The 20,394-nt window shown below is 44.1% G+C and overlaps 2 protein-coding genes across 2 annotated transcripts in view; one reads left to right on the plus strand and one right to left on the minus strand.

Moving 5' to 3' along the window:
- LOC126563180 (selenoprotein F) overlaps positions 1–20,394 on the plus strand; it is an 805,869-nt gene that overhangs the window by 509,442 nt on the left and 276,033 nt on the right. The window lies entirely within an intron of this gene.
- The window catches only part of LOC126563591 (dendritic arbor reduction protein 1-like), a 110,727-nt gene continuing 97,874 nt past the window's right edge, over positions 7,542–20,394 (minus strand). The window contains exon 6 of the mRNA XM_050220236.1: positions 7,542–7,738. Coding sequence (XP_050076193.1) covers positions 7,551–7,738 — 188 coding nt within the window. The 3' untranslated portion in view covers positions 7,542–7,550. The remainder of the gene's footprint in view (positions 7,739–20,394) is intronic.

Consider the following 20,394-nt stretch of genomic DNA (forward strand, 5'->3'; position numbering starts at 1 on the left):
TCGCCAAAGAACGTGCTCTTTGGCTTTCTTTGCAGACTCTGACGAATATTGGACCGAGGCAGACATACATTGCTTTCACACGTACATGAGAGCAGACAGTGTGTTGGTCGTGAGTTGGTGCGGTGCGGTCGAACCAGCAATAATTGTACGATCATCGGCGCTATCATTATGGATTATTATTATTTTGTTTCGATTTGTTGCATTACACCTTTTCTTCGCTATTGGTGTTGTTGGCGTTTAGTCGGTACAGTAGAAAAGCAGAAGATACATCACTAGAGGGTCAGAGGTTTAAGTAGCAAAACAATATTAAAATGGATAGGTAACTTTGTAAAGAAATTTAGAAAACATCTACCGAAAGACTCGCGAAATCTGTTCATATAAAAAGGTAAAAAAAGAAACCACTCACCGAAAAGTCATCACGGTTTTCTTGAAACAAAGCTTAAAGTAACCTAAAATCACACGAGACATTAAATTGCAGGGGTCTGCCATGTGCCATCCGATGCACCAGCCGGTGCACGTCCCGTCCGGTTCGCATGATGAAGATCGCAAACATCCATTTATTACCATTCCCATAGACAGGCACCGTCGATAACGATCGAAAAGTTGGCAGACGACGCGAGAAAGCGGCCACGCTATGGGGCGCTCGAAGGGGCAACAAGTGTGAAGGGCGAAAGGGAACCGAAACCGATACTTCATTCCACGTATGCTCGCAATGATCATAAAGTTGTGGCTTTTGGACACACGAGGCCGGATGAGCAAACACAATAAGATCGAAGATCACTAATTGTTTATCCTTGCGCGAGCGAGTGCGCACGCGCACGTGGAGGCGGTCTGGACCCGATGCCCAATCGGATACCGGCGGAGTATCGAAACGGTGAGGTCTCCGTCGTTGCCTTTGCTACGATGTTGCGATATCGAATATTGAGATGTAGATGCTGCCCCGAACCATGCAGAGATTATGCGGATGGAAAGTGTGTGCAGGGCGTTTGTTGCGATCGTTGGCGTCGGCGGATTGTGATGAGCCGGTAAAGGAAGGCAAGAATGATTATGACAACCCGTAAAGTACCACGGCCGAGGACGAAAAGGCCAGGTTAAGGGCTGTTGTGTTGTATGTGCCCAGAATAAGTGAATGAACAATTTAAAGCAAGCAAGGGTTTTATTATAGCCTGCGGGCTATGTTGGCCGAATGGTGCATTTCTCATTGAAAGTGCTCGGGAGGGACACATAGCCGTACGAGAACGAATGTCAGATCTGTCGGGGTTGTTTCTTTTTTGCGCATCGAAATGAATTTGTCCAGTGAAGCAATGTGATGACCTTTTTCGGGGAATATGATGATGAGAGGGTAAGCGTGCAGTTGGCTTCAAGGGACACACTGTGTGTGCAGTATGTTCTGAACTGCAGTACAAAAATAGTAGTGAAGGATTGGCCTTATAAAAGGTGAAGTGTGCACAAATCTTTGCGGAAAGATAGCCATAACAAAGCACAACCGGGTAAAGCAAACATTAGCTGATTAATGGTTGAAGCAGTTAGGTTTGTTCTGGGGTTAGAACACCACCCGTAATGAGAGAAAGATTTGGCTTTTATGGGAATACGAACGGGTAAATACAGTGTTTCTCAGGTCTCATAGAACAAGTGTCTCCTTGTTTAAAACAGCATGCGTTTTAGATTGAACAATAATAAGACGTAGATTGTTCGGATGGTTCGTTCTGTCAAAATCGCGGATTGTTTTAAGGATGTTCTGTGACCTGAAAAACATTAAATCTATCAGATTCTGGCCTTTCTGGAGAAGGGAAAGTTTATAGAGTGGGAGCCTGAATCTGCCCACACAACCATTTTAAGCCGTTGGAAAAATTCAACAGAAGCTGCGGTTCACAATCAATGAAAAGAAGTCACATCGGGTTTTATTTTTTCCTGGGATAGCATTGGCCAGTGTGATTTAAAGTACAAGGAGCCTCCCAATGGTTGCATTAAAAAGTGCCACAAAAACTTCGAAGCGATGTTGCTATCTAATCGAAACGAGCGCTGAAAAAAGGCGCGTTTGGGGATTTCGGGAGATCTCAAGTAGCTAACCTAATTGTGCTCCAGCATCGTCGTATCGTGATTTTCTGAATCAACTTGAAGAGAAAAATCTATCTAAATTCTATTTATCTATCAAAATCTATAATTGCATGGTCAAAGTCAACGATAACTTGATTAAATAGGCGTCCTTATAGTAGAAAAAAGTCAACAAATAATCTTTTGATATTTGCGGTTTAAGTGTCAGCCAAAGGCCGCAAGATGACGAGGCATAGATTGGATATATTTTCTTCATAAAGTAAAGATTTCTAAATGAGAACAATGCAATTTGATTAGTTGTAACTAGTTGTATGTTTTACCATTTAATTTTACCATGCAATCGGAAAAAGTCACCGTTTTAATGTATACGTTAATAAAAAAAGCTACTATAAATTTCAGTTTTGGGATATTATTTAACAGATATTCTTAAGCAATACGGCCTGGCCGTCCTTAACGAATAAAATAAAAGATATTCTTTGAGTTTTGAGTTTCAAGACTTAGAATATGAACTATCTAAGCAGTTGCCAAACGGATCAAGCTTGTCAGAATGACCATGACCAACGTCACATGACAGGTGAAGGTGGATAGGAAACTCTAAGAGTCCTTTGCTACCACTAAAGGCCTGCGTCAGGGAGATGGGCTCGCCTGTCTCCTATTGAACTTGGCGCTAGAGAGGGCCATCCGCGACTCGGAGGTGGAGACTTCGGGAACCATCTTCAATAAGTCAACCTAGATCCTGGCGTACGCTGGTGATATAGACATCATTGCGGCTGCGGCTCTCCCAGGTAGCAGAGGCCTACCAAAGGATCAAATTGGCGGCAGAAAACCTCGGGTTGCAGATTAACGAGGCAAAGACTAAATTGATGGTGGCACCATCAGCGGCCCTACTGAGAAATTCCGAACAAGGTGAGGGTGATGTACGGATAGGTGACCGCAAATTTGAAGTCGTCCAAAACTCCACCCATCTCGGGTCAAAAGTCAGCAACGAAAACAGCATAGAGACAGAGTTGCGCGCTAGAATGCTGGCGGCCAACCGGTAATTCTACAGCCTGAGGAAACATCTCACCTAAAAAAACCTGTCGGGACGGTCGAAGCTGGAACTGTATCGTTCCTTTATAGTCCCAGTACTCACATACGCCTCTGAGACATGGACCCTGTTCAAAACAGACGAAGCCTTCTTAGCTGCGTTCGAGAGAAATATGCTCAGAAGGATCGTTGGCCCCGTATGTGTGGAAGGACAATGGGCTGGTTATGTTATACGAATGGTACCGGACGACCCAGCTCAGAAAGTCCTTTTAGGCTGTCCACACGGACAGAAGAGGCGTGGTAGGCCCAAATTAAGGTGGGAGGATGACGTGGAATCATCCGCCATCAAGGCAGGGATAACGGATTGGCAGATGACGGCGCGGAACCATGAGCGGTTCTGGACTCTGCTGCGGAAGGTAAAACCCCAAAGCGGTTGTAGCGCCTGATTTTTTTTTATTTTTTTAAAACACAAAACAACTTAAAAACTAGCTAACAAAAGAATAGTGGGGTACATGTAGGGACGACGTACAGGTTTTACAAAGAACACTTAAGGATATTTTCATCAATCACAGCATTGTTGTTTCCAACAATGTGGATGATGTAGTTTGCAAACAAACGTAGGATAGGAATCCTCTTACTTATGCTAATGTGACTTAAAATAGGTAAGAGGAGGGAAGGGAAGTTGAGGTTGTGGTTTGGAACAATGGCTTCCATAGCCTGCATCAGTGTGCTCCAAGCACTAGACACCCTGGAGCACAGGGCAAACTTGTGCTCCAGAGTCTCTGTCCGGGAGCAGAATGAACAGGCTGAAGGAGCCCGATTCATCCTGTCGAGCAGCAGTCCGTGTGGCACCTTGTTGTGCACCAGCAAGTACAGCATCGAGCGTTGGTTGGAAGAAAGTTTGTAGCTGGTGACGTTTTTCCAGATCCATCGCCAATCCGTGGAAGGTGACTCCATAGCCACTTTGGAGTCTGGAAGTCTGTCGACCATCATTTGCCGCAAACTTTTGGTAGTGACTGTAGATACCGGATGGTATGCGAGCTGCTGGATTACCATCCGAAGGCACGGATACGTTGTGGCAATGGAGCCTAGATTCGGGGGATTCCCAGCACAATCTATGTGCTGAGCCCCGATTTTCAGTCAACCCTGCTCTGCAACGTACCGATTCACCAGCAACGCTGTTGTGGTAATGGCGGGAATGTGAAGATTGAGTCCACCTCGGTTGCGTGGAAGGGCCAAATGGGTTAATGGGATCCGAAAACCCCCAGATCCGTCCCACAGGTTTCGCCATCAAGGCAGGGATAACAGATTGGCGGACGACGGCGCGGGACCGTGAGCGGTTCTGGACTCTGCTGCGGAAGGCAAAACCGCAAAGCGGTTGTAGCGCCTGATAAGTAAGTAAGTAAGTAAGAAGTTAATGTTTTGTTGTACAATAAAGTCATACAGACATCTACTGTTTGTTTCGTGGTAGATAAAAAGACTGCGACTCAAATTTGGCAAAAATTTAATTTCTATTCTATTCATAGTCTTCAACTTCTTATCTAAAATTTAAGAATGTACGATATCCAAAAACAGAGATAAATTGCTGTAAAAACTTGGAGTAACATACACATAAATATAGCAGTGAGATACTTTTCGGAACTCACAGTACGGCTCTGGATGCTGTTGATCTACTAAATAATTTAATCATATGTGTTATTTGCAACGCCATCAGCCTGAATCCTTAAGTTCAATAATTTCTCACATTTTTATCAAGAAACTACTTTACCTTATGGTCTTTTGAAAGCCCACGATTTCGGATTACTGCGTACACAGTTTCTTCCACACGCATACACATTTCTTCTTTGAACATTCATATATTTGAGACAAAATGTTGAAACATGTTGCGCGACAATCGCTCTTCGATTCGTTTCGATTTACTTACACAGCTACTTACACGATATAGTTGTTGACCAAGGGATGGGTTTTACGCGCAGTACAAATAAACAGTAGATAATAAGCAATAAAGGATCAAACGTCTTTTTGTTTAGAACAAACGAACGAAAATATGTTGTGCTCACAAGTACTTGGGAGGTAAACTAAAACATTTAAGAACACTTACACGATAGTCCAGACGCAGGGACGACGAGGGAAGCAAACTGATAGTGTAGTGTAGTTGAACTAAAAAACGAGGACTTAATCCATTCGATTAAGCGATGTCTTACAGCTAATTGGTTTTGCAGTTGTATCGCGTCTTACGGCTAGCTATGAAATTATGAACAAATAAACATACACATTCAAAACCGCAATACGTTTTTCTCTACATAGGATCATTACACACCGAGTTGTACGAGGCGATTAATAATACTCTGTTTTTTTTTTAAGTTCGTGCGCTCTTCTGCCACGCCAATTGTATTATATGTTAAATCCATTTATATTGTTGTACTTCATTGCTTTTAACTATTTAGAAAGAGTTTTTTTTTTTGCAAAGGCAGTATCTCTGTGACACTGCTGTTTGGGTCATCTCGTAGGGCTTATTCACTAATGGCAACTTAAGAACACAAGAGCCCGGTTTCTACCGATGAATGTTACACAGGTAGAAAAGGGAACCTTGACAAAGTTTCTAACTGAGCTTATGTACTTAAGCTTATTTACAGGAAGGTATTGTAGAAGACAAAATTAAAAAAATAAAACATTCTGCTTTAACATTATATTCATTACTTAGTAGGATCACGCAAGTGCTGGTGCTATTCTGGTTTGATTGTTTTAAAAAAATCGTACAAGGTATTGAATTTATCTGTGTAATTACTAAGTAAAAAAAGATCCGCTTTGATAAATTAAGTGCATGGTAACATTTGGGGGAAATCCAACCTTTTGGTAGCACTTTCAAAAAGGAATTCGAAAACCAAATATTAAATACGATGTAAAGAAAGTCTATTCTATATTTGTAATACTCAATAAGAAAAGGCCATGGATACGGGATTGATAGTTCGCAAGAGAGCTAGAGAGATAGAGAGAGAGAAAGAGATAAGCCAAGATTTTTAGAGAGACAGGATAATTTTGTAAATAGTTGTAAGTTCAAATTAAGAATGCTTTGAGATCAGTACGTTGTATAAGAAAAATTACAATAAAAAATCAATTCTATCCTGGCGATTGCTTCATTTGTCATACTTGCTTTTCGAAAAGACCTTTTGCGGCAGACAGAGCTTTAAATAGTTAAATAATTGGTTCTAATTACATTTATGTAGTTAAATATATTATGCGAAGTTTTCTTGCTGCCTAAATGATCGTTAAAAGAAACAGTACGAAAGTGGTGACAGAAAATCATTCGCCCCAGCGCACGAGGCAGCTCGAAACCTCAAATCAATGTCAATGTGCAACGTCAAAAGCGCCCATTTTTAGCTCTTGAAATACTGCTTGCTGACTCAGACTGACCGACGGCTAAAATGTGTAAAATGTTTACTCGAGAGAAATGTTTCGTTCATACATAGGTGTACAAGCAATTTTGGGTCATATTTAGGCCACGCTTACTTAACTTCGACGGTGCCCCGCATCGTGTGACCCCAGTCGAAATTTAAACCCATTTGAGCAAGAAATTAACGATCCAGTTCTAGTTAATTGTTCCGGAATCGGTCTGTTTGCTTGTGCTGGTGGGCGTAGGTGCTAAGGATGTCGAGCTTTAGTTGTGGGTGATCATTCGTTGTAAAGCTTTGGAAACAAGGTGATCAATGCGTCAGAAAAAAAAAAACGCTCGCCTTACGTGTCTGTTGGTTTTTCCAAATATTTTAGTGGGTGTGGAAAAGTAAGGGTTGCATTGTGTTGTGGCCGTTTTTCATCAAATCGTTAATTTTTTACCCAAAAAAAGATGTGACCGCTACCACTTTGCGGGAGAGATTTGTCATTGTTTAGCGCAAAATTTTTGGAACAAGCTTGGAAGGCATCCGTTAACTATTGGTGTCATGGTGCATCATTCGTCAAATATTGAAGCAAACTGTTATCATTTCGGAATTTTTCTGTTGCGAACGGTTTGGAAGCGTCGCTAGTGTGGGTGGCCAGTGTACCGGTGCGTCGTCGGTTTGAGTAGCTGTAATTTGAAAAGTAACAGACTACAACCAAACGTGGTAGATTCGGACAGAGGGATAGCATGTAATTAACACCGTCGATGACGCGAGCTGCACTACAGCCAGCGTTGTTGTGAATTCGGTGGAGGAGTAGTCATACTAAATGTGCATTAGCATCTTTTACGCACGTGAAAAGTAAGTGTCAACAAGAAAACTGTTGTTTGATGCTGGGTAGAAAATTTGTTAACGGAAAAAAACCCGATTTCCCTAACGACTGTCAAACGTCACCTCAAGGTGCGGATAGCATTTTTGTTTTGTGTGCTGCTTCTGCTGCTCTTTCGTTGACCTATTCTTAGCTGATTTCGATAGCTTTTTGGGAAAGGAAAAACCATGTACAACTCCTAATCCGCTAGTGCCGCTTATCAGCTATTACTTATTTTTTGGTAAATGCCGCTTCATGTGAAGCGCTAAGTGATCGCTGCGGGCGAAGCTGCGCTCACAGACGATGCACTTGAACGGTTTGGCGCCGGTGTGTTTGCGGTAGTGGCGCGTCAGCTCGTCGGATCTTGCGAAACGCCACTCGCACTCTGGCCACTGGCAGGTGTACGGCTTCTCACCTGAAATGTAGAAGGAGAAGGAAAAGGAAACGAATGTCACATTAGTAGGGTATGGTAGAATCAGTCACGGTACAGAACGAGGTGTTTGTGAGGCAGTGCAGTGCAGCTTGAAATGATCCTCGAAGCTGCCAGTGATCGTTCCAGCCACCAGCATCTACCTTCGATCATGCATGCACTGATGTCTATAATTTCTAGCTTTATTATCGTGTCGCCATCGTCGATGGCGGCAAACACAGCCCCGTGTCACTTTTACTGGCCCCGGGAGGGTGGTGGCACGGTTGAAAACAATCGATACGAAACCGTTGATTCGGTTGGCGACGTGATGCTATTCTTGATGCAAGATTGAATCGCTGCCGCCATCGCGCGATCGCTCAACGTGATGATGATCCGCACCTGAACTCCACCGAAAAAAGGAAAAAAATCTCACACAGCACAACCAATCTAAATGCACGGCAAGAATTCAAATGGGCCCAACGCTTTGCCATTCTAGAGGACAATTGCACTGTGCGTGCCGTTTCGGTTTCATTTTCTCCGAACGCGTTCGCTGTTCGTTTTGCCATTGGACTGGTGACCCTGGGCGAATGAAAGTGTGACAGGTTTGGTACGGACCGGAGTGGTACCGGCTGTAGGATTTATGGGATTATTAAAAGCAGATTGTGCAGTGATCGTTAATGGCGGTACGGATACATTTGTAGAGCATTGTCCCGAGATGGATGCATTGCTGGATGCTGAAAATTGACCCTCAACACATTAGTTGGGTTGTGTTTTATGCAATGAAATGGCAATGAAGTGCGGGATGGGAATGGAAATATGAAAGAAGAGCCATAAGTGTTTAGTGGCAGTAAAATGGTGTATTAGAGGTATATTTATGTCTCATAAATAGAAAAAGTCATCATTACTTGATGATTGTTGCACACTGAAGCAGACGATATATCTGATTCAATAAAAACTTAAAATTCTTTTTTGGTTTTTAAGTAAGATTTTTACTATTAATTTTATAATTCGCTCTTGTTGATTGGACGTTTGGTTTTCTATGCATAGCCTTACTTTTTTTTCTTGCTTAGAACTGTAAACACTTGAATTCATCTTTTAAATGTCATTTTTTAAATATACTCTCCATTTTTATTCTATTCGTCCACGCAACCGAGGTGGACTCAATCTTCACATTCCCGCCATTACCACAACAGCGTTGCTGGTGAATCGGTACGTTGTAGAGCAGGGTTGCCTGAAAATCGTAGCTCAGTACATAGATTATGCTAGGAATACCCCGAATATAGGCTCCATTGCCACAACGTATCCGTGCCTTTGGATGGTAATCCAGCAGCTTGCATACTATCCGCATCCTACAGTCTGAACCAAAAGTTTGCGGCAAATGATGGTCGACAAACTTCCAGACTTCAAAGCCTTCCACGGATTGGCGATGGATCTAGGAAAACGTCACCAGCTACAGACTTTCATCTGAACGATACTGTATCTTCTGGTGCACAACAAGGTGCCACACGGACTGCTGCTTGACAGGATGAATCAGTCTCCTTCAGCCTGCTAAGTCTGCTTCCAGATAAAGGCTCTGGAGCACAAGTTTGCCCTGTGCTCTAGGGTGTCTAGTACTTGGAGCATACTGATGCAGGCTACGGAAGCCAAGAGTCCCAAACCACAGCCTCAACTTCCCTTCCCTCCTCTTACCTATTTTAAGTCACATCAGCATAAGTAAGAGGATTCCTATCCTACGTTTGTTTGCAAACTACATCATCCACATTGTTGGAAACAACAATGCTGTGATTGATGAAAATATCCTCAAATATTCTTTGTAAAATCTGTACGTTGTCCCTAAATGTACCCCAATTTTCTTTTGTTAGCTAGTTTTTAAGTTGTTTTTAATAACCAATGTTTTATGAAAAAAATTTCTTAAAAAATAAAAAATTTCTTAAATAAAACATTTATTCAAGAACATAGAACATAAACATGTAATGTTTTAATGCCATAGGAAAAACAATTTAACTTAATTTACCACTATTAACGTCATTTTTTTCATATATTTCCAAGTATCCTTTTATGTCAGTTAAATGATGGATTATTAATCGTTCCAATAAGTTTAAATTGACACAATTGACAGGTGACAAATTTGAAATTTGTGATTTTATTTAATTTTTTTATTAATCTTCATGATGACGGCTCTTTGCCGTATGGTCAACACACCGCATGTGTTGACTAATTACAAATTCCTCATGGTATTTCCTCGTTGAGGCCCCGGGAATTTCGAACTGATAAAATCTACATGAAACTGTCAAAAAATCTCAAAATTGAGATTTCAACATTTGCTCCGTTGTCGCGTGTGGATAGCTTGTGCATGCGCTAGGTTTTCCAAAAAAAAAAAAAAAGATTTCAAAGTAAGAAAATATCTGAAACAATGACGAGTGCCTGCATTTTTAATTTTGAAATCTCTCGTGGACCACTGCTTCTGGATTTTACCTTATCCCGGGTATACTCGGTTAAAAAATATCTCGTTTAAAAAAAATCTCAAAGTTTAGTAAAGCTTCAATAGATCTATTTGGTGTATCGTACGAAACATCATGTTTTTTTTTCTGGAAATTCGTCGTTTTAAATGTAATGGTAAACAAATAAAAAATATTTTATCTACAGTTTTCCAGCTGAGACTGTCAGATCACTCATAGGCATAGGGGAAGGACTTCACGATTCCAAGTTTTTGTCAATATTCTTTGAAAGCGTCATTATATTGAATTTACACATTTCTGCTTTGTTAATGAATAAACATATTTTTCTGAAAAAAAAAAAACGATTGATCAAATAAAACTAACGACTTGTAGAAGAATCCCACACCATGCAGTCACGTAGTGCGAATACCACCTCATCAACACCAACGTTTCAATAACTTATTTGCTCAACTAAAACCGTTCTCGCATTAGAATATGCATAGTTGCCATTGAATCGGCAATTGATTCGAAAATGCACTCACCAACGATTGTGCTGCCTGCAGAAGCGAGAAATGATCCTAGACATTCCAAAGGGCCACTTAGAAATCTTCATGAGGAAAAAAAAAAAACGACACACACACACAGCGGCATTGGCGCAGGTTCTGATCAAAAAACGATCGTTACATCGGGCAAACCAACTTCGGCAGCGACGAGCCATCTGAAACGCGACGATGATGATGGTGGCGCGATTATGCGCGCTGCACCGCAAACCGTGCGCGCTATGCGTGCGAGTATTTAACGTATTTCAATCACGTCGCCAACTAATGCAAACAAAACACTCCGCGAATGCTGATTGGTAATCGTACGCCGCAGTTTTCACATGCCAGCGGTCCCCGTCGGTAGATCGGTAGGATTTTAGATGGAAGGGAGAAGAAGATGAAGAAACAAAAACTAAATACATACACACAAATCGGAATGTTCCGTTCAATAATTGAATAATAATTATGATCGCGATTATCGATTAATCGAGAAGTTTTGCAGTGAACTGCTGTTTGTGGGATGTGTGCGGTTTTTTTGTTTTGTTTCTCCCCTTGCACTTCGCATGACCTGTGGAGTGCTGCAGCACAACAGCGCGCTTTGAAGACAAAAATTTACACCACAAATGAAGTGCTGGAAACTGGCTGACGTCCCATCACTCTGTTGCTTCAGTAGGTTCCCAGACATGAAGTTTTTATTTTCTTGCGCCTACTCTGTTGATCCTTTGCTCTCACCCCATTATAGCATTCGACTGTCGATCAACGAGATCGAAGATTCTTCAGAATTTTTAACGTATATTATTTATGTGCGAACGGCAAGAATCGGGGTGACCCCGTGGTAGGTGAAAAGCCTCCTCCGAGGGGGAAATCACACCGGCTAGGACCCGTGTGAGCTTCGGGTGACAGCATCGCCCCGACTGTCTCTTATCCGACACACCGATCATCCATCCAGCTCAGCCATCTGCATTTAGCGCCTTGCCGTACGCGGGACGCGTTTGGCCCCCACGTTCGATGCAATGGCGCATTCAGTCCAGATCGCCCTCGGGGGCAATGCGCGTCTTGCACGTATTGCATCATGTATGCGAAAAAAAAAATCGTTGAAAGAAATAAAGCCAGCGGAACACAGCGCCACCAACCGATACGGTCTGTACGGTATGTATGGCGGAACGAATTCGGAACGGGGCTCAACTTTGACATTCACTACAGAGTTGGTGCATGCGCACCGGGTTTGGCCAGAAAAGATGACAAATGATTTTCTAATGCAAATTCACGATTTCATCACCAACTTACAAACATACACACGCGTGTGCCGTGGTCTGTGTTGTTGGATCGTTTTTGTTTTGCCGGAATGTTGCAGGAAAATGGAAGGAAAAGCCGATCACGCAAAAGGTGAGCTTATGGATATGAGCATCGGGTGTGAAATCTTATCATCCAGTGCCATGTTTTGCCAGAAGCCGGGATTAAAATGTCACTTTCCCATCGTTACAGGGAAGGACGCGTAGGTTGCAACAAGTCTTCCCGACGACAAAATGGAGGCTTTATGTAATGTGTGTTCTAGGGAAGGGTTTTTGGAAGCCCACAACAAACGAAGCCAGTTGTGATCTAGGACGTGAGCCCCGAAACCTGATGTAACCTCGAGCGGCCAAACACACCTGGATACTAGCGTTTGTACCAAGTTCCGATGACAGAGACTTTTCTATTCAAACACAAGAACGCGCGTTTTGTGAGGGCAGTCTCCGTGTACGTATCAATTATGGATGCAAAGTAATACAGAAGCTAATTTTGTTTGTTCAACGTTTTCGTTTCCTGCATTGAACGGTAACCGTGTGGGTAATTAATCATTCGCTACAATTCTTAAGCTTGTACGACTGATTAATCATGCACGATCATGTCAATTAGTCTGGTGGTGGCTCCAACTCCTAGTCGGCAGGTCCGTTCCAAAGCGTCCTCTGGAGGACAGCAGCGTCATCACATCACTTGTAATCGATCAGAACACCTTACCGATTAAAATGGTACCGCTCGCTTTCCCCGCTGCCCGGTTGGTGCATGCGCTAATGATAATGATTAATCAATTATTTCATCAAACTATGATTGGAAATTATAACTCTAACTGGAGCAGGCGCTACCGCAGTCGCGGTTGCGTTCGTCCCGGTGCGAAGCCCTTGAAACTGGTGTTTGGGAATGGCTCGCTTCGGGCATCCCCTGGTGCCGAGGCTGCACCAGTTTACCACCAAGTCGGACCGGAATGTAGGGCACTGCTGGTAAAGACGAAGGTGACCATATTGAACGGGCGCACGTTGGACAAGAAATTATTGACTGCAAATCGAAGCACCGGGTGACCCGTCACCAAACGCTTTATGAGACGGAGATGACTTGATTCATGTTCTTTCGTATGTCGCTGCCGTTGCTGCGCAATTGACGCGAGAGCGTTGCAGAAGCTAGCTCGAGGACCCCTTGCTGAGGGGCCTTCGGAAAACATCCCGGGCGGAAGGTGCCACTGTGGTGCTGGTGCGGGCAACGCGCTAGATCGTTTGCTTGGCTGGCACCACAAGGAAGCAGACGGTGCAAACTATCTTCCAGCGCTGGTGGACCGGTCCAGCTGCAGTTCAAGCAGAGGAAGTTTGATTTATGACGGTGAGATTTTCATAGGATGTTTGTGTGTGTGTGTGTGTGTGTGTAAACCTCTTGGTAAGTTTGCAGCGTATGGGCAGGAATGTTTGCTCAAAAGCGGCGAGGCAGTTGCGAGCGAAACCCTGACAGCCTCGAGGCTTAGTCGCACCGTTTGACATCACAAGCAAGCAGCGGGATCAATGTGATCTTGATTGTTGTTAGGAGCATGTTTTTTCGATCGTCAAACAATCGCACTATGCAGAACTAGATTCCAAGGGACAACACCGCGTACGTATTGTAACGTGGTGTGAACGCAGAACCTCCGATCAATATCGTCGATGATCGGGCACGCGAAATGGTGCCTTATGGGCAGGGAGTTAGCGGTGTACGAGGCTGAAGTGGTCTGATGCAATGAATTCGTACGGAAACGCGCAATCCACCTAATAATAGTAAGCTCTCCTCAGCATGATAGACATCGACGGTGCTGAGGTAATGTTTGTCTGCCGTATGAAAGACGTCATTGCAACGGGATGCATTAGCACAGGGACTGTTTTGGCGAATGAATTGTGATAACTAATTATTTACTATCGTGTGCTAATCGCGTGGGGGACGCCTGTGCTTGGCGCTCGTCAAAACTGACATCGATCAACGCTTGTGAGCAACACCCCTGTCATCACTCAGTCTGCGGCGAGGGTGATCCTGACTGCATTGCGCGATGCAATTTCGGCCTGCCTGAGTAAGACATAAGCGAAGAAAGCTTTACGGATGCGACCATCGACCGTTTGTAGTAGGTTGAGTTCTTGCTTAACAAAAACAACAACCGAACCCCGAAACCTTAATGCGTCTAAAAGACAATTACACGGATCGCTCATTGTGGTCATATTTCAAAGCGCAAGCGCATAATGGAACGCACTGTGAAGGCACTGTGTGCGTGATTTAAATACCCGGCACAACCCGGCCCGGCCCGGTGGGAGGAAAATCCCTGCCAGGCTTCATCAATCATCTTTGGGCAATGTGTAATCAACACGCCTTATGGGCCTCCGCCGTTTGGGCAGGCGACTTCAGCGTCTACGTCCGCCCGGTAACGGGTGGTGATTTTTGCGGTACTGCCTACATATGTGCACCACCTCCTTTTGCATGAACACCCGTATCACATATGTGCGGATATGTCGTGCTTGGTGCCGTGTTTTATTCGCACACCAAAACAAACGCACATTCACTCGATTGCACTCGTCGGACGGTGTGATAGTGCGGAGAGTCACGGAAAACTAGCAGCCCCTGCCTATGCCTGTGTAACAAAACACGCATCAATCCAAGAATTAGCATTAGAAAAAAAAAATCCACTTAGATCCTACGCAAACCGTACGTGGATCAATACCGTGGCCCACCGTTTGTATTGGACGGGTGGCAAAAGTGGAGGAGTTTGGTGATTTACGGTGAAAAATGTAACCAACCGCGCCGTCGCCGCCTATCCCCTGTCGTCGAAAAGACGTCTTGGTTGGACCCTAAAACCAAGCAGCCATTTTGTCTGTGCCGTGTGTACTAGGCTGGAGAAACTCGGCTAGCAGGCACGAAGGTGCGAAAGAATGTGATGACGAAGCTGGCAAAGTGTGGTTTTAATTGCTTTTCATTGTTTTTATGGTAATTAATTCCGCTTGGTTGAAGGAAAGCTAACAGTCCCGAAGAATGGAAGGTTTGATATTAACTTACAGCTCACAAGGTTCAATTCGCCTATGAGATTGATTCTATAAGGTTATAGTTTTATTGCATATACAATTTTCAAATAACGATAAAAGATCTCTAGTATTGTGATGAATGTGACGTGCATACTAGAAAAATTTAAATGTCTCATGTCACAATCCCTTCCTTTCTTCTAATGATCTGTCTCGCGAATGTAAAAAATGCACGTTATTCGATCCATCTGCAAGTAGTAGACTCGGCTGGTATTTCTACTATTTCCTCAGTAAACTTCTACGGTGAGTAGCGAACGATTCTAATAGCTACAGCAAGTGGAAGTAGCCGCCACATTCAACCAAAAGTGTTTCCAGTCGATCGATATCTTGCTCACAGGCGAGGACACGAGTGGATGGCTAAGAGATTTATGGCCGGCGCACGGTTCCGCCAGTTTTCGCGGCATACCGAAATGGCACAGAATGACGAGGGGATTGAAAGAGGCGAGAGGCCTTACGGAATGACGGCTCGTGTCGAATCGTGCCGCGACCGGCCAGTGCTCCTCCTTGAGGAAGGTATGCTAATTGACCGTCGTCATCCGTATGTTTTTTTGTTGGTAGTTATATTAAACCGACCCGCAGAACGCAGAGACGCAAAAGGCGACGGGTAATAGGGGAGACAGGATCGAGCACCTATTAATTGGAATGGTTTTTCAGCTGGAAGGACCTTCCTTTGCTCGCCCGGTGAGTGGATGAAAACGGTATTACATATTTTGTTCCTCTGTACATGCCAATTTGTCCACAGACAGCATGGCACAACTGCTCACGCCCGGTCGGGTTGATTTGCGTTGACGCTTCGCTTTGTTTACCTTTAAGGTTCGATATTATTGATTTGTCTTCATTTACGTATGCTAAATTGATTTAAAACCAAATAAATAGCACCACCGATGAGGCGGCCACACGATGTACAGGGCCGTGCGGTAAGTTTGTCTTGTTTTCGCTCGAGCCCCGATAGCCGTGGGCCCCTGGTTGCCGCTGCTGCTGATGATGATGATGGCAAAACGCGACTACTTAGCCACACGGGAGTACAGATGGCGAGACGCCGGCGGGACACCCGGTGGAGAAAATAAACAAATGGCAAAACGTTTCACCGCGGAAAAGCAACCCGCGGCCGGTAACACGGTAGCACACCGGCGTAAAAACTACACATTGCGCCCTTACATGACATGCGGCCCTGGCCATGGAAATCGAGCCCGACCGGTGGTGGATGCGGCCGGGAAGAGATGTGTGGTAGGTTAGCAATTGAAAATGGAAATTTATTCGCGAATATAAATGAATTTGAATTCTAGGAAATTTTTCAATTAACTTTTTTTTCCCCTTCTGCATTAACCGAGCACATTGCGCTCTCTTTCACCTGATCGCAGTTTTCGCTCCGTTTGTGTCATTGGGCCCACAACGTGGTGGTCCAGGGTAGCGCTCTCGCGAAAGATTCATCCGATCTATTTGCCTTGGCGTGTGTATGTGATTAGCCTATCCGCAATGTGCAGAGGTTTGGTCGACAGTCTCGTTCCTCGTGTTTTTTTTTCGTGGTGTCTCCCCTTTGAATGCCGTGCTGAGTGGAGCTGTCAAAATGGTAGCTTACACTGACATAACGAGCTTACTGTACGTACCCTCGTATGGTTACCTCATCGCGATGTCCATCCTTGGAAGTGAGAACCGCTGTGAAGGAAGTGCTGGTGGAAGACGCCATTCCGGCTGCTTACCATCTATGTTCCCGCCACCTTTAACATTGATCCCGTACACGAAATGTATCGAGATTAAAGAAGGGTGGAGAAAACTTCCATACGCGAAAGTGGACTGTTGCCAAAATTGGAACACTTTTCTTTTTTGTACTACCACGTCTCGGTAAGGTTAGCGTTTATAGCACGTTTTTTTCGCCTTCTCACTCTCCTTCTCGGCGGCGGTTCCCGGGTGTCACGAACGCGTATAGTATATATTTGGTGGTCGCTTAATTAGAGCACCTTGTGGTCGTTAATTGAATCGACTTAAAGGAGACAATTTATATCCCAATAAATCACTGAGTACCGGTTGTCCCGGTACCAGGTCCTACCAAATTTATCAATTCGCTAGCTCATAGAGACGGAGTGGCGTCTCATTAGTGTCTAGGGGGAAACGACGATCGCCATTGCAGGATGCATATAACTGCACATTTCCTTTATGATATGTGTGAGACTTTCGTAGGATATCTTATATCTTAAACAGTTATACAGTGTAGCACAATATATTAAGGCTGCATATGATTTATTGATGATGATGAGATAATGATGATGATTGTTCATTCCTACGTATAACCAAGAACGAAGAAGCTATTTTTATGACATGTAAATTTTCTTGTCAAGTTTTTACTAAACACTCAATCGAGAATTTGACGTTTGCTATTTTGGTTTTATTTGGTTCTTTATTTTCTTCTTTTTGTTGGCTTGGCTTCGAATGGTTTACTAAGAGACTTGCCGATACCACGTAATTGAATAGTAAAATCCTCTCCTCTACGGGAGGGGGACGGTCCGGATGGGATTTGAACTTCGGTCCTGCCGTTTGAAGACCGGCGCCTCTGTCGCGTACACCACTAGGCCCTCATGGTGGTGCATGTACTAAATTACGATAAAAAGGTAAGCTTTCGCTGATGTTGTTTAAATAATCCATACAAGAGCAGTCTTGTTGTTTTTTTTCTCCACTATGTAAGGAATTTGTTTGTGGTAGCATAGCATATGCATTCTTCATTCAGTTTTTTGTTCAGTGTTTTATTCGCTCATTATTTCGCGTGTCTAGGTCGGAGGATTATAAGGTACGGACTGGACCTTGGTATTGTAGCAAAAACGGGAAAGTTTATCATAAGACTGATGCATATGTCTAATGATATGCTAATGATTGCATACGGTTTCATTAGATACGATTTCCTGGTTGGTACTTTTTCCTTTTTCTGTTCTGCATTTGGCATCCAACGGATTAAGAACTATTTGGTTTCGATGCCATAATTTGCTACAAAATTCCTATATTGCTATGCTTTTAACTATTGAATTTCATTATTACCAATTATTAGCAACATTCAGCAACCAAAACAACAATCATCTGATCACATTCTCTTACCTATCGCCTATCGTTTGTAATGGGATTGCATAGAGTACGATTGAAATGCTAATGTGCGTCACTCTGTCTATCTGATCTCCCCGGAGGGAGCGCTCCATCCCATCGCAATCGATCTTTTTCCACCGATGGCGTTACAGATGCAGATGGCCCAAGCAGTCAGGGAACCCCTTTCATCGAACGGGGTGGCCTTGGCTGGGATTTGCGTGATGAAATTGTAGCAAATTCCAGCGCACGTTGGCCTCGGTTTCGTTTGTGTTACCATATTTTTTTACGACCACATTACATTCCCGCTCCCTAGGCTACCGTTGGGCACCGCTGCCAAGCGCTGTCACTCATCGATTATTTATTGCCTGCTCCCGCTGGCGTCCTCGGCGGACAACCGGTGGCTTCGCTTCTTAGACGAGTTGCTCCTTTTCTGCTACCGTCGAGGTGCAGCGCCATGCGGGAGGTATACCATTCATCCATCCATCCAGGCACCCATCCAGCTGAATGCATCCATTGACGGTGGATGCCAGATCGATGGCATACGGGGTTGAGTAATAGGAAGCATCCAGCCGATGGGGGCTATTATTGGAGCGCTCTCGGAAGGCGTCCAGGTCCCGTTGGCACCCATGTGCAGAACCTCGCAACCGCGTCGGTGTCCTACTGAAGCCCGACGACCGTGTGCTGCACGTCGCAATAATTGATCATGAAATTTAAATTAAAATAAATCAATTTATTGCAAAGCACGGGTGCCTAGCTAGACATCAAAGCGGATCACTCACCAAATCGATCAGTGCTCTGCGTTGCGCTAGAAATTTTGCATTCAATTGCAAGCTGCTCGATATTGAAAGGGAGTTTTGTTTGCTTCGTTTGAAACTTTAATTTCAAATGCGACACATTATAAACCCTACCCATGAGGAAGTGGAGGAAAATCGTTTTAATATCCTATGTCCCGAGTTTGCAAATGAGATGCAAGTTTCGGGATTGATTAAAGCACAAACAAACGCTAGAAGTGTCACTGACGATGGCAAATTACATCACATTATGCTTTAAATATGTGAATTTGTGGAAGTTTTCATGTGATCGTCAAAGGTAATTGGAACAAACATGCATGTACCGTTAGCGGGAAGGTGAAGGATTAGGGAAAGCGAAAGTTCTGCTGCATCTTGGCACTATTAATTAAGTCGGAGCGCCTTTCTCATCGATCCTTCGTTCTGTGGCTCCGGGACCCGATCATTAGGTTAATGGTTCAATAGGCAGTATCGCGCTGAATGTCGCTCAACGATCTTGAGCGTCACCGCCGTCCGGTAATTTTCACATTTGCCAGCCGGGCTCCATTTTTTCTTCCCCCGTTAATGACTAATTACACCGATCGCTGATCGGCCCGGTGAAGCCCTCCCTGCGGGTGGTTTTCAGTACTTCGTCCGCCCACTGAGACTGATCGGAACAATTAGAGCGTTAGACGTTTGAGATGACGCCCTTCCCTCGCGCTCTCCACTGCAACTCTGGGCTACAACTGTACGAAAGTGCAAGTGCCGTTGGCGGCAAGGGGAGGGGTAGGGAAAATTTGAACACACAGTTCGTGCCCCGGTGGTACAGGAAATGGTTCGCCAGGGATGAATGCATCCATGCAGCGCGGTTCGCCTTCGGCACAATTATTCAAAGCGGCTTGTCATAATTCATGCAATTGTGACAATTACTCAAACGCATTCAAAACGCCCAACACGACCAAATCAATGTTTTCATGCAACCCTGCGTAAAGTAAAGCGTTGCAAGCGGAGTGCTTAGTAGATTGACAGTATTTGTCATAACAAACAGCGCTAACTACAGTGCTTATCAAAGGTGACCAATGCGTTGGGCGCATGAGATGATATGGAGGGCGATATTTTTTATTGCACAAAAATGGTAGTAATTGGTCCACGGCACTGACGTTGACCGTTACAAACCCTTGCGGTTTGAACGATTTGACAGTTCTATAAATCGTTAATGGGGCAATATGCGTACGTCATTGTCGTTGGATCGAAAATGTTCACGGATCGATTGTGCAGTTTGAAGTTTGCTCGGCGGATTAAACCCGGCAAAGTTCGCGCCTGTTATTATGGTATGTAAATTACGGTAGCTCAACGGCGCATTGCGCTGCGTCATTTTTGTGGTGTCATTTGACTTCCACTGGTTTTGTCCGGCGGGACAAGCGAGGCGTTCAGCATCGAAAGTATTTTTACTTTAGCCTTTCTCAGCCCCGCCTTTCTCAGGCTGGCGGGAAGACGGATGGGTGAGTG

Source organism: Anopheles maculipalpis, chromosome 3RL, assembly GCF_943734695.1.
Source record: "Anopheles maculipalpis chromosome 3RL, idAnoMacuDA_375_x, whole genome shotgun sequence".
NCBI classification, from domain to species: domain Eukaryota; kingdom Metazoa; phylum Arthropoda; class Insecta; order Diptera; family Culicidae; genus Anopheles; species Anopheles maculipalpis.